General features: G+C 58.8%; 1 protein-coding gene across 1 annotated transcript; it reads right to left on the minus strand.

Annotated features, from left to right (window-relative positions):
• Positions 1–366: 366 nt before the first annotated feature.
• Positions 367–8,479, minus strand: Sema4c (semaphorin 4C). The gene is made up of 15 exons (XM_078028497.1): positions 8,342–8,479; positions 7,886–8,031; positions 6,357–6,505; positions 5,817–5,879; positions 5,574–5,672; positions 5,379–5,475; positions 5,161–5,277; positions 4,920–5,071; positions 4,659–4,834; positions 3,993–4,137; positions 3,675–3,897; positions 3,473–3,585; positions 2,361–2,518; positions 2,202–2,272; positions 367–2,080 (listed from the first exon to the last, which is right to left on the minus strand). The coding sequence occupies exons 2-15, from the start codon at positions 7,992–7,994 to the stop codon at positions 1,257–1,259; spliced, it is 2,496 nt and encodes an 831-aa protein (XP_077884623.1). The 5' UTR covers positions 7,995–8,031; positions 8,342–8,479; the 3' UTR covers positions 367–1,256.
• Positions 8,480–13,655: the final 5,176 nt, after the last annotated feature.

A 13,655-nucleotide genomic window follows, 5' to 3' on the forward strand; every position in this document is an offset into this window, starting at 1 on the left:
TGTCCACACACCCTTAGGCTGCTTCTAGGACTCCTCCTTCAGCCCCCTGACTCCCACTCACCCTCCCCAGAGTTCTGGGAAGGCAGGCCCCTCCCCGCCCCTGCCCTGACTTCTCCCTTTGGCCAGGAGCCAAGCCTGGCTCCCGAGGGGCTGTGGCCCTGGTCTCTTTCCCAGCCCTGTAGGCACCACTGTGGGAAAACACTGGAGTCTGGGCTGTCCCCTCTGGCAAAAGACACAGGCAGAAGGGCCCATGGAAGGGGCAGATGCCCTGGGACTGTGGTGGGAAGCCCCATCCAGTCTGGATCTTTCCCTCTTGGTACCCTGGATAGATGGGCTTTGGCCCAAATGTCTTATCCCTGTCACAGCTTTATTTTCTCCATTTTATTTGTCAATATAAAAATATTCAAATATTTACAACAAATAAATACGTGGGGACACAATAAGTTACACTGTTAGGAGAGCCCTCTTCCCAGGGCTGGGAGAGGATATGCCAGTATCCACAGCATGCCTACCCTCTCCATTCCCTCCCTCATACCTTTCCCAGCCCTGTTTGGTAAGAAGACAAGTATAAAACACCACGGAACCCGCGGCCAAGTGGGAGGCCCCGCCCACCCTTCCCCCCAAACACACAGGAGGCTCCATCTCCCTCCCCCCACCCTGAAAACATTCACAGCCCTAGAAGCAGGACTAGGCCCACCCCTGAGCCCTGCACTCCCCCCAAAGGGGTACAGCACCCTGCCCACCCCACCCCAATATGTACATCACTGCCCACACTCGGGGCAGGTGGGGGTAGGAGAGGCAAAGTGATTCGACCCCTTCCCCTTCATAGCTCCAAAGACTCACCAGGAGGAACCCAGGCCAAGGGAAGACTGACAGAAACAGGAAGGCTATGCCACACACACACACACACACACACACACACACACACACACACACACACACACACACACACACACACGTACACCACACAAATGCACACACATCTTGAAACTTCTGCCTTGAAACATTTTGGCTGCTGGGGTCCCACGTGTCCAAGACTCACAGAAGAGGAGGAGCCTCCTGTGTGGCTGGTGCCCTGGTGAGCCACGCAAGTGGCAGTGCCCATGCTGAGCAGGTCCTCATGGCCGGGCGAGTGCTGGGCAGCGCCTGTCCCAGGCAGAGCAGGTGCCCGTGCCATGTCCCTGAGGTAGCTGGTGCCTGTGCAAATGTAGGCGTTTCGCCTCCCCTGCCCCCGCTGATGCGGTGGGCAGCTCCCCTCATACCGAGGACTCCTCGGGGTTGGAGTCGGGCAGCGGCTGGCGCTGCTGCAGTTTGCGCCGCAGTTCGTCAGCCAGCTCAGGCAGGGGATGCCCTCCCCGGTCCTCCCCTCCTAACTGCAAGCGCACATAACCGTTGGCATTTGAGTTCCGCCCGCCCCCCAGGTGAAGCCTGGTTGGAGAAGGCAGGGGCTGGCCTGGGATGCCAGGAGGTGGAGATGGGGGCCCCCCTCCGGGCTGGCACCGGGCGTGTCCAGGCACAATCTTGAGGGAGCCATCTGAGTAGTAGTAGCCAACGGGATCCCAAAGTTTCTCATCTGTTTCAGGGCCGGGCCGAAAAGGGGGACTGGTGGGTTCTTTGGGCAGCTCCAGGGGGTATACCAGGGTCCTCTCAGCTGCCTTGGCGCCTTTTTCCAGCTCTTCCCGTAGCCGCCGGCGCAGGGACAAAACCAGAAGCAGCAGCACCAGGCACACGGCCCCCAGGGCCACCACAGCCAGCCACACTAGCCCCAGGTTTTCCAAGGGAGCCCGGGCCTCCAGGGTGACTGCGGGGCCTGCCACCACAGCCACAAGGTAGCCTTCAGCAGCCAGCCGTGCGCCCTGCTCCTCTGAAAAGCAGTGGTAGGTCCCAGCATGGCGGGGCTGGGCGGCCATCACCACCAGGGCCTGGAGTCGGGCATCGTAGAGGAAGGAGCCGGGCTGTTCTGCAGGTAGGTCCCGGCCCGCAAAGGTCCAGCGGGCGTGGGCCAGGTTGGAGGAGAGGCGACAGGGCAGCACCAGGTCCGTGCCTGCTACCACTGTGATGTTCTTGGGCGTGAGCCTGGCTGCAGCAGCAGAGAGAGAAGGGAGCAGGGTCAGTGCAAGAGACCCAGGGCAGGGGGACGCGGAAACCCCAGCTGAGGTCCAGGGCCCATCCCAAGAGGACAGGGCCAGGAAAGAGCTCACCTTTCTTACTGCCACGAAGGTCACAAAAGGCCGAGGTGTCCGAGATAGTCATATGCTGAACCAGCAGAGATCTGGTAGAAGCAGGGGGTGTCAGTAGCCTGGCTCCAACACCGTGCCCACCCACCTTCCTGATCCCAGCCCTCACAGAGCCCAACTCACCCTGAGTGGCTGGCTACAGACACACAGCGGCTGGTGTTGACGCTCCAGGCACAATAGGGGTCCCGGGCGAGGACACAGTCTGCACAGAAGCGGTACTTCACACAGTCTGCCAGGGGCAGCTGGACCAGCTGAGAGCGGGAGCCCGCAAAGAGCAGCTTCTGTAGGAGAAGAAGCGTGAGAGGGTCCCCAGAGCCAGACACAGCGTAGGGTGGCTCAGACCCCAAGAAGCATAAGCAGGAGAGGTAACCAGATGAGGAGAAGGCAGAACGACAGCCCTCCAGAGAGGACCCAAGGCCTAAAGAACACAGAGGTTTCCTGCCAGCCAGCACAATCCTAAGCACCTTATGGTGGACATGACCTTATTAGGGCCAACAGACACGTGAGCCTGAGAGGTGTGATATCTCCCTCTCTCTCTCTCTGTGTCTCTCTCTCTCTCTCTCTCACACACACACACACACACACTGCAAGAAACATGTTCCTCCAGCTCCATCAGCTCTTACAATAGCACCAGTGCAGCATAAGGTGTTTTCCTCTGTTTGAATGGTAACTGCCAATCTGAGTGTTTACACAACCCCACACTCTCTTTCTGCCATTATTCCATGTGCTGGGCACAATTTTAAGTCACAATAGCTGGCAAAAGGCAAACAAATCAGCATCGAGAGGGTGCTGCAAATGTGCCAGAAAGTTTTGTGTGAGGGTTAAAGAAAAGGCCAACACTTTGGGGCACAGGGAGGGGAAGCAGAGGGTCAGGCCCAAAGCACCATTGGGGACTGAGCGGAAAGCAACCCTGGGAGGCCGCTGTAAACATGTCAAAGCTGGGAGGCCTAGCCAGTCGGGAAGGATCAGAGGGGAGGTTGTAGGCAAAGCCACAGCCCAACATGGAGGCACCTGAAGAAAATTCGAGCACAGGTGTCAGGCCTGGTCCTGGGAATTCAGCCCTGCAGGGACCCTGCATACATAATGCCCCTGCAGAGCGCCCCCCATGTCACACGTGCCCTGACTTCCTGGGCTTGCCAGGGTTGACTGGGCTGTGCTGCGCTGGCCAACCATGCCAACCTGACTAGGGATGGTGGAGTGGTACGATGACAGCGGCGTGAGGCCTGACTTGCTACCTTGCTTGGTGACAGCACCAGACTTTCCACTGGCTCCTGGTCAAACACTTGCAGCTCCTCAATTAGGTGGACCCAGGTCCCCAGGTTCACAGCCTTGAGCAGCCAGCCATCTCCTGCGGAAGTTTGGAGGACAAGTTGTCAATGACAGGGAATGAGGCTCTTGGGCGTCTCCCTGCCCCAGGCACGCCCAGCATCTGCCTACCTGTGCCAATGAACAGCACTGTATAGGTGGCTCCGTCAAGTCCTGTAATGCGGTCGGCCACCAAGTGGGTGAAGTTGGTGTTCTTCTTCACGAGCAGGGGCCGGCCCCACCGAGGTGCCACCTGGTCCTCCATCAGTGGGTGCTTCTTGATGAAGTTGAGGGTGTTGTCAGGCAGCTCCAGAGAACTAGTGTAGCCATGGCGACGGTGCCAGTTGTTGATGCACTGGTGGAGGCAGGGGTGTGGGCAGGGGAGCGATCAGCTGGGTAGGAGGCCATTGGAACTGACAGAGGGAGTGCATCCCCACCCTGGGGACTCACCGAGCCAGGCCGGGGGCTGGGTATTGGGTCAGTGTAGCGAGCCCACTTCTGTGCTTGCTCACGGTACTCCTTGTAGGGACCCTCAAACACCCGCTGGATCTCTTCCAACTGGTACTCACAGACTGCAGACACGTCCATATCACCCCTATTGCAGTGAGAGAGGGACCGCAAGGGTCAGGTCCAGTGCCTGCCTTACTATCTCCCCCCAGCTATGAGGATAGCAGGAAAGCAGGCGTTAGCACAAAGTGCTCTTGGGAACAAGAATATACCAGCAGTCCACTCTAAAGTGCCACCAGGCCAGGGCCTTGCTCACCTCACCCAGAGGGCTCTAAAAAGGGGCAAGTATGAGCCAGGCTCAGTGGCGCATGCCTGCATCAAAGTCAGCTTCAGCAAAAGCAAGGCCCTAAGCAACTCAGTGAGACCCTGTCTCTAAATAAAATACAAAATAGGGCTGGGGATGTGGCTCAGTGGTCGAATGCCCCTGAGTCCAATCCCCAGTACAAAAAAAAGCGGGGGAGGGGGGACCAGGCAAGTACTCAGTGTTCCAGACACTGACCACCTGGATGTGCCCCAGAGGACAGCCTGGTGTAGGCCCTCCCACCCACACACAGTCCCTAACCTGAACACCTGGTACTCCCAACTCCACAGGATTCCCAGCCAACTCACCATCGTGCTCGAAAAACACCGAAGAAGGTGGTATTGTGCCAGGAGGCGCCCTGCAGGGTGTGCACAGCCCACAGCTGGTTGAAATAGAGCTGCCAGTCGGGCGCCGAGCACCCCAGCCGAGCCTTCAGGAACGTGGTCCACTTCTTCTGCAGTGTGCGCGCGCCCCCCATGTCGCCCTGGCAGATGGCAAGGGGACGCAGTGGGTCAGCCCCTGTGTGCCAGCAGGGCTCCCGAGGCCCATGCCGAGGGGCTACTGAGTACCTTGCAAACGCGGGCAACTCGGGCCACCACCTGCTCGGCATAGCAGTCGTACTCCACAGCCCGCTCGCTGAAGAAGAAGTACACCTTGTCGTCATCCCCGGTGAAGCTCCCCACGCTCTCAGGGACATAGGCAGAGGCGACAAAGTGGGGCTCTGTAGCAAGGCAAGGAGGGTCAGCCGTGGGGTGCTGGGGCCCTCACAGGCCTCCGGTCCTGGGCTTCCCCAGCCCACACCCTGCTCACCATTGAGCCAAAAGGCCAGGTATTCTGTCTTCATGGGATGGTGGGGCCCCATGTTCCGTAGGATGACAGGCTCGGTGCCCAGGAAGTTGTTGAGGGTGGCTGAGTACAGCTCGCCATCTGCAGGAGATGGAGGATCAGCCACACCAGAAACAAGCCAGAGACACTCCAGAGTATGCCAAGTCCCAGGGGACTCACCCAGTATGGGGGCAGCCACTCACCCACAAGGAGGCCAGTGTGGCCCTTAGCTGGGTCATAGGGACACTTCCCCTTGCCATCATCAAACTCTCCACGCTCCAAAGTGAAGGTGAGCATGTCCTAGGGATAGAGGGAGCCAGTCAGGAGGACAGGCATCAAGGGCAGGGCCTTCTACTGGAGGCCAGGGCACAGGGCAGCCAGGGAGGGGCAGCACTCACAATGTAGGCGCACTTGGGCTGAAAGGCGTAGGTACCACAGACGTACAGGTGGGAGGCGTTGTAGGGCTGCAGGAAGCGGATGAAGTTGAAGCACTCCGTCTGCGGGGGAGAGGGGTCAGTCAGTGACAGTTGGGGGTGTGGGGCCACTAGTGCCAGGGTGGAGAGACGTCACCGTGGTGCAATAGAAGCGCAAGAAATAGTGCCCTGTGAGGTCCAGCAGGTGGGCAGTGCCTGAGCACCCACCTGGTTGCTCTTGCCTTTCTGGGTACACTCGATCTTCTTCTCAGCTGGTGCCTCCCAAGAGATCTAGGGAACAGGGGGGGGCAATGTCACAGGTACAGGCTGAGCACGAGGATACCCTGTGTGAAAACTTGGTTCCCATTCTCTGGAGACTTCTTTCAGTAGAGGAGAAGCTCCTACCCACCAGCCAGGGGCCCTGGCACTTATCATCCCAGTCACTCAGGAGGCTAAGGCAGGAGTATTGCAAGTTCAAGGCCAGCCCTGGAAACTTCGTAAGACCCTGTCTCTAAATAAACTTTAAAAAGGGACCGGGGATATAGCTCAGAGTTGTGCCCCTGGGTTTAATCTCAAGTACGTGTGTGTCGAGAGGGGAGTCTCAAACCACCCCATTATGGCAGAACCCAATAAGTGCCACAGAAAGGAGCAGAGAACTTGCTGATTCTAAAGGAGGGTGGGCAGGCCTGGGGGGCAGCCTGCCATGCAAGCTCCTCCGCATCCTGTCCTGTCACCCCACCCGCGTGCCTCCCCTGCCCCACCTCTCACCACGCCTTGCAGCTCCAGAGCCTCCATGCTGAAGGCAAACAGGGCCTCTCGGGCTCCCACATACAGGAGTCCGGAATGCTCAGTCAGAGTCAGCGTCAGAAAGTCCTGGATGCCCGTTTGGGAGAACCGCCTTACCACCGTGGCCAGATCTGCAGGGACAAGGACAAGGCCAGAGTGAGCAGGATGCTCACTGGGGTTCCAGTCTTGCCTTGTCCAATGGTCTTTTGGGCCCAACTACCCTGGTTCCCCACATGAGAGACACATGCAGATGGCAGCCACGCCCCTGGCTAGCAATAAAGGGCATTTTCTGAATAGCCTTTGGCTTTGACGGCTCTACCCAGGCCTCCCCGGCCTTCCTCAGCCCGGGAAGAGGCAAATCTGGGCTGGTAAGGAGGAAGGAAGGACACTTCAGCCACAGCTTCCGGCCAGAGGAAGCCATCAGACTGATGGTTCTCCCTGTCAGGGTCAGCGGCACCTCCAGCTGCAGAGCTGGGCACCCCCCTCCGTTTCCTTGTCTTCTGCTTCCTCCTTTGTTCTGATGCCTGCACCAGGGTCCAGCCAAGCCCTGCAGCCAGTCTAGCAGGGCAAGAGATATGGAAGAGTCGTGGGCTGTCTCAGGAAACCCTTCACTCCAGGCTGCCAGAGATGCAAGCACAGCTGGCCTGGGACAGGCAGGGCTGGCAGGAGGGGAAGGGGAAGGAGTTGGCACTGGGAGGTCAGAGATGACACTGAGGCTTGAGCCTAGGAACCTCTGCTGCCATTCAGCATGCACAGGGTATGTCACCATTTATCCAGTATACGACCCCTACAGCAGTCCCCTAAATAGCTGGCCCCCTGCCCTGAAGGTCCCCCGAAACCAGCCTGAGTCTTTGGCTGACACAGGTTGGCAAAGGAGGGCTTCTTTAGTAGTGGAGTGCAGCCTGTGGGAGGTGAGCTCATCCCAGGTCCCCAGAGTGCAGGGATGATACAAACACCTGACATCACCTCTTCACACAGGTGTGTGTGCACAAGGAGACTGCTAGGTCTGCCCTGTCCTCCCTGAATGTGAGCACATGCACTTATGCATACCCATCAAGGTGCTACTAGACAGTATGCGTGTGGGCAGCAGGAGGGTCTATAGGGGTGGATAAGGGGCTTCTGGGTACAGAGAACTAGAAAGGCTGGGGGGACAGCCTCTGGCTAACTCCGGTCCTGGTTCTGATTCCTCCCTAGGCTTCCAGCAGCAGTGATTCACGAGGCGAGCATGGAGAGCAGACATTGCTCTCACTTGCATACCAGGCCAGCAAAATCTGGGTTGGGGGGCTGGTAAAAATTCTCCCAGCGCCATCCTAAGTGTCAGAAAGAGGCACCTAGGATGCATCCCAGGTCCAGACCAAAACTTAGTTCTGGGTCCCTGGGTCCAGTTACATTTCTGAGAAACTGGCACCAAACACATCAGAATAAACCGACCACAGGCTTAGAGGCAATTCCTAGGCAGCCTGTCCCCTGCCTCCCTCCCCCAGTCTTTCAGTCCAACTTGAAGCACTCACCCCCAGAAGGCACTGTCTTCCTGGGCACGAGATTCCACCACACCTCAGCCCCAATGCCCAGGCCCCACAGCCCTGCTGCCAGCAGCCAGACAGCCCAGTGTGGGGCCATGGTGCACGCCCCAGCTCTAAGCTCCAGACCAGCAGCCCTGCCGAGGGAAAAGAAATGGTCAGCATGGCCAGAGAAAACAACTTGGAAGGGGGCCACACCGAGAACACACAGGACACCTGACAGGAGCTCCCCGGCCCCTCTCTTATGAGGGGAACCTAGCTCCCCATAGCTGGCCTCTAACCCCTCAATCCCCCAGTGACCCAGCAGTCTCCCTGGGGGAGGCAGGGGGGAGGTGAATCAGCTGGAGGCATGGACAAATATCAAAAAGCCCCCTAAGGCTTCCAGGCCCTCCCTAGCCCTCTCAACAGGAAGTTAGTTTAGAAAAATAAAAAAAGAGGGACACCCACCACACACATTCAGACCTAAGAGGTTTGAGAGTTTCTTAAAATAGCCTCAAGGAGCAGGACCTGCATCCACTGAGCTCCAGCCAGCCCCAACCCAATTCTGGGAGGCAAACCCCTTGGCGGAGTGAGGGGACAAGTGGTGGGGCAGGGGGTTGGCAAAGCTTCCCACCCAGGGGACTAGGTGCAGCAGGCTGCGTGCCTAGGTCCTGGACCCAGCCTGTCCCCTCCCCCAGCGCAGACAATAGCCGGGCAGAGCCCAAAACCCCGTTCCACATCGACAGGGACAGAGTGGGAGTGGGGCCGGGAGCCGCAGGGGCCCAGCTTCCCGAGGCCCCTTTGTTGCCCAAGAGGGAGGCAGGAAGTGGGTGGGATGGGCGTGGAAATGACCAGGGCCTCATCCTGTTCCTTGCTTGGCCTCCTAGGAGACACTAGCCCTCGGGCTGAGGGACGACGACAGGGGTGCAGTGCCAGTTCTGGTCAAAGCCTGGATCTCCCCGCAGAGCTGGCAGGCGGGGGCGGGGAAGCATAAAGGAGCTGGGGAGCCCAAGAGGGTTCCTCCAGGACCAAGGGGGATGCACACCTCCGGCCGGCGCCCCGGCGCTCCCTGGGGTGTGACGAACCTCTCCAACTCGGGGATTGCACCCAGGGGGCCCTGCTCTAAGCAGACCATCGGTACTTATTTCCACTGCTTCTGTTCCCCCTACTCCGTACCGGGTACAGAGACAGAAGCTGGGGACTCGCTCACCCCAAAACAAAGGGTCCCCGCCAAGACCCCGTCCCGGGTCCCCCGGTTCTCCCCTCCCCCAGCTCGGGGGATTTGAATGCAAACAAAGCGGCAGCGCTGGGAGCATGGTGGAGCCTGGCCTACGGACGCCCTCTGTCGGCCCAGATCCCCAGCGCGGGAAGGGCGGGGGGGGGGATAGGGCTGCGTTCGCCCCCGACAGTTCCTCCAACACACCCCCAGCCTCTGTGCCCCTTACCCAGGCTCGGGCAGGACCCAGTGACGTGCCCCGAAAATCTAAGCGCGCAGCGGAGCCCCCACCCCAGGCTCCTCCCAGGGCAAGACACCCACCGCCCAGGGGTGGAGGGGCGTGGGGTCCGGGCTGTGCGCTCGACACCCTTGCCCACCCCGAGGGGCCGGCCGGGACGGCGGCGCCCCAGCCGGGAACAGAGCGGCCGCGCAGGAGACGGGGGCCTGGCTTTCCCGGCCAACCCGCCTCCTCGGCGGGGCGGGCGGGCAGGCAGGGGGCCGCGGCAGGGAAATCCGATCCCACAACATCGGCCACGGTCCAAGCCCGCCCCAAACTTTCCGTCGGGGGTGGAGGAGTCGGGAGCAGCTGGGGAGCCTGGCGGGGATCCCGGCCCCGCGCGGACAGCCCGAGGGTCTCCCACTCCCCTGCCCGGCCCGCCCCTCCTGCCCCTGAGGCAGCGGGCACTGCTCGCTCCTCAGCGCGGGCGAAGCAGCCTGAGGAAGCCGAGGGAAGGACCCCGGGCGGACAGCTGTCTCGGCCGCCGCCCCTCCCTGCGCCCCCAGACGCTGTCCCTCGCGCGCGCGGCAGCCCAAGTCCGAGAAGGGGGACAAAGCGACGGCTCCGGGGCCCCACGGCTCCGGCTCCGCGCAAGCCCGGCCTCACTCACCTCTTGCACGCAGCTCGAATCCCTGGGCGCCGCCCTCGCGTTCGGCTCCGACCGCGGCCCGCCCCTAACCCCGCGCGCTCCCGCCGCCCGCCTCCGCGGCCCCTCTGCCACCGCCCCGAGTCCGGGCTCCGCTCCGCGCCCCTGGGCTCGGGCTCGGGCTCGGCGCTCCGCCGCCGGGGCCGGCTCTTTCTCCGCCGCGGCCGCCGCTCTCCGCCCCCTCCCCTGACGTCAGGCAGGGGGGTCGGGCGGGGGCGGGACGCCGAGGCCCGCGCGGGAGGGGGCTGCGACCCGCCGGCCCAGCGGCCCTGGGCTCCAGGGCTCGGACCCCTGCCCGTCAGGGTGCTCAGCCGCCCCAGGCCTGGGAGTCGTGATCTGCGCCACGGCGCCTGGAGGTGGCGGGGAGGGACTCCGGGCATTGCCACTGGAGAATTGGACTCACCTGGCCTTTCCGAAGTGTCCCCCGAAGACCTGCGGCGGGTTGGGCTCGGGAATGGGGCTGAGGTGCGCCTCTCTCTCCAGTTACCAACTCAGGAGAGCCACTTCAGGGCGCGAATTCCAGGAACGCGCGCCGGAGGAAACCCAGGGCTTCTCTTGGGGGAGGACCAGAGCGGTCTGGTTTTTGGCCCCCAATTCTTCCTGGTTTCTGGTCCCAACGCCCACTGGCCCCTGCCCTCGAACTGGAATGATTCTCACAGACCCAAGTCTCGGGCAGTCCGTCCCTTGTTTCTTAGTCTCCCGGCAGAGCCTACCCCCAGGAAATGACTCCTTCTGGTGCCACTGGAAGGCAGATTAACAAGCGGCACGAGCCCTGATGTTCAGATGAAAGGGGCTGAGGAGCCACGCTGAGCAGCACCACCACCTTCAGAACCGCCAGCCCCCGCCCACAGCCGGCCCACAGCCGCTCACTCCTCCAAGTAACTTGTAGCTCCGGCCTCCTGGGCGGTGCTGCCTGGCAAGTCCTCCTTCCTGCCAGCTGGTCCTCGGAGTTGGGCAGGTGGACAGAGGAACTTCTGGGAGGCCACCCCCTGACTAGAGGCAAAGGGCAAGAGTGGAGGGACTGCAGGCCCTGAGGTTTCCACCGTAACTCTGAGCCAGGGGCAGTCCTGAAGGGAAGAAACACTGTTAGGCTGTCTGATCTAGAGTGTAAATCGGTGGGACAGAAGCTTTTGTTCAGGGTTAAAACTTGGCATTTGAAAAGTGGAGACCAGAAAAGCAGTGGAGATAATTCAGAAAAGCCGCCCAGTTTGGTTTCAGTAACAATTGGGTCTTTGCTGGTATACAAAAAGGCCCCATTCTCTCTCTCTCTGGCCAAACCACATTTCCCAGCTCCTTTCCACTAGGAAAATAGCTGTGGCCTTGGAGATGCTGGAGATTGGTGGCAAGCCAGATTACATTTACCTTGGGGTGGGCAGGGCAGGTGCCCTGCTGCAGCTGCCAGGGAGGGAAAAGATGCACTACCTCCTCTGATTATGGATTTTATTTTTTTTAGTACTAGAAATCAAACCCGGGCCCTCAAGCACACTAGCCAAGTCAAATGCTCTACCATGAGCTACATCCCCAGCCCTCTAGTCTTGATTAGACCCTGGTTCCATTTAAGTGGGGATTAACTGATATGCAGATGCTCTCTCCGATTCTTTTTATGCTTTAGATGGTCCAATTTGCCTTCATATACATTTCCCCACTCTACCCTCATGACCACTCTGTAAAAACTGGTAATGACTGAGCATGACAGTGTATACTTGTAATCCCAGCAACTCAGGAGGCTGAGGCAGGAGGATCCCAAGTTCAAGACCAGCCTCAGCAACTTAAGGAGGCCCTAAGCAACTTAACAAGACCCTGTCTCAAAAAACAAATAAACCAAAAATACCTGCAGATGCAGTGCTCAGTACTAGAGCGCCTGGGTTCAATTGCCGGGGCCGGTGGGGGTGTTAAATTAAATCAGATCTTGGTATTCTCATTTCTGTCTTCTAACAAGTCAACATGTACTCTGACAATGTCCACTTCCTGCTTTTCCTTGCATTCAAGCCTCACCACCAGCCTCTAGGTGCAAGGGTTACCAGTCAGAGACCTGAGCTCCCTGGCTCTACCTCCAAGGTGGCCCCAGTGGAAAGTTTCAAAAGGTGGTTTGGTTTCACTGGCAGGGACAGTCTCCTTCTGTACCTCAGTGGCAGGCATCAGGGTCCCCTATGCCAGGGATGTGGGCAGAAAGAAGCCTCCAGTAACAGACCCATGAGCCCCTCCTTCACAAAGACTCCTCAAAAACAAGGCTCCAGAAGGGCCAGGGGCACAGGCCTATAATCCTGATGAGAGGGGAGGATGGAAAGTTCAATGCCAGCCTGGGCAATTTGGAGAGACCCTGTATCAAAATAAAATACAAAGGGCTGGGGATGTAGTTCAGTGGTAGAGCATTTGCCTAGCATATGCAATGCCCCGAGTTTGATCTCCAGGAGGTATAAATAAGTAAAATATAAATACCAGGCTCTAGTTCCCCCTTCCACCTCCCTGCATTTCCTGCTGTATTCTGTTCATTCCCAGCACTGACCTTTTCTGTAGGTGGGTGGGCAGAGGATAAAGTTTCTTTGTATGACTATTTGTTCATGATTCATGCCTTTGAATAAAAGAACAACTGGTAGAAAACTAAGGCTACTTGGGTCTTTCATTAAGAAAAAGTACTGCCAGGAGTGGTGGTTACATGCCTGCAATTCCAGCTACTTGGGAGGCTGAGGCAGGAGGATTGCAAGTTCCAGGCTAGCCTGGACATTTCAGCAAGACCTGGACTCACAGTAAATAAAAATTAAAGGCAGCTGGGTGTGTAGTTCAGTGGTGAACACTCCCTGAAAATAAAAATTACTAAAATGGGGGTGGGGTCAGTCGTCTGTCACATACCTGTCTAGTCTCCCTCAGACTGGCCTGGTGTCTGCTATGGAAGGCACACACCCTTCAGGTCCTAAGCCCTGACAGACCCTCCTCCTACTTGCCCCCGTTTGCTCTTGTGGCCAAGTAAGGGAAATACAAAGACATGCTAAATGTCAGCTGAGGCTCTCCAAAGATCTCTGGCAGCTCTGGCCAGTCTCTAGAGATGGCCCAGGAGTCTCACCTGAAAAGCAAATTCCCTTCCCCCACCCCCCACCACTGGTCGTGAACCCTGGTGCCCTTGACTTGTGCTCCTCACTTGCTACTCCCCTGAGGCATCTCTCCAGGAGGAAGGACGAGGGTCAACCCACAGATGGGAAGTGAAAAAGCTTGGGTCAGCCACCCTTCAGGGACCCTGGGAGTGGAGACATGGAAAAGAGACTTCCTCCCTCTACTTCCTCTAAAAGGAGGGTTATCAAAGCCATCCACCTGGAAAGCCTTTCCCTTTCCAGCCCCTCCCTGCCACCATCACCAAAAGGAAGCAGGAAAACATCCGTCATCACTGCTTTTCCAGTGGCTTCTACCAGGATATCCCCCGCCTTTTCCCAGGGGCTTCAAAGACCTGAAGGGCAAGTGGTAAAATTGCCAGCATCATTATAGAATTCATGGCCTTTAGGAGGCTAGGATCTCTAACTGATCCCAGCACATTTGGGGACATCTACTCAGCTTCCAGCCAGTCCCAGCAAGGGCCCATTACAGGGCCCAGGGGATAGCATCCGCCCTTGGGTGACCTCCAGTGCACACCTCTCCTCAGGTTACAGCCAGG

Source organism: Ictidomys tridecemlineatus, chromosome 12, assembly GCF_052094955.1.
Source record: "Ictidomys tridecemlineatus isolate mIctTri1 chromosome 12, mIctTri1.hap1, whole genome shotgun sequence".
NCBI classification, from domain to species: domain Eukaryota; kingdom Metazoa; phylum Chordata; class Mammalia; order Rodentia; family Sciuridae; genus Ictidomys; species Ictidomys tridecemlineatus.

Bases quoted from the DNA above. Each gene is read 5' to 3' on its own strand.
- Sema4c (XM_078028497.1), bottom strand. From the start codon at position 7,994: ATGGCCCCACACTGGGCTGTCTGGCTGCTGGCAGCAGGGCTGTGGGGC. The intron at 4,835-4,919 runs GTACTCAGTAGC...GCCATCTGCCAG, and splicing joins GAGTTGCCCGCGTTTGCAAG to GGCGACATGGGGGGCGCGCG. The intron at 2,081-2,201 runs GTGAGCTCTTTC...CTGCTGCTGCAG, and splicing joins CCTTCGTGGCAGTAAGAAAG to CCAGGCTCACGCCCAAGAAC.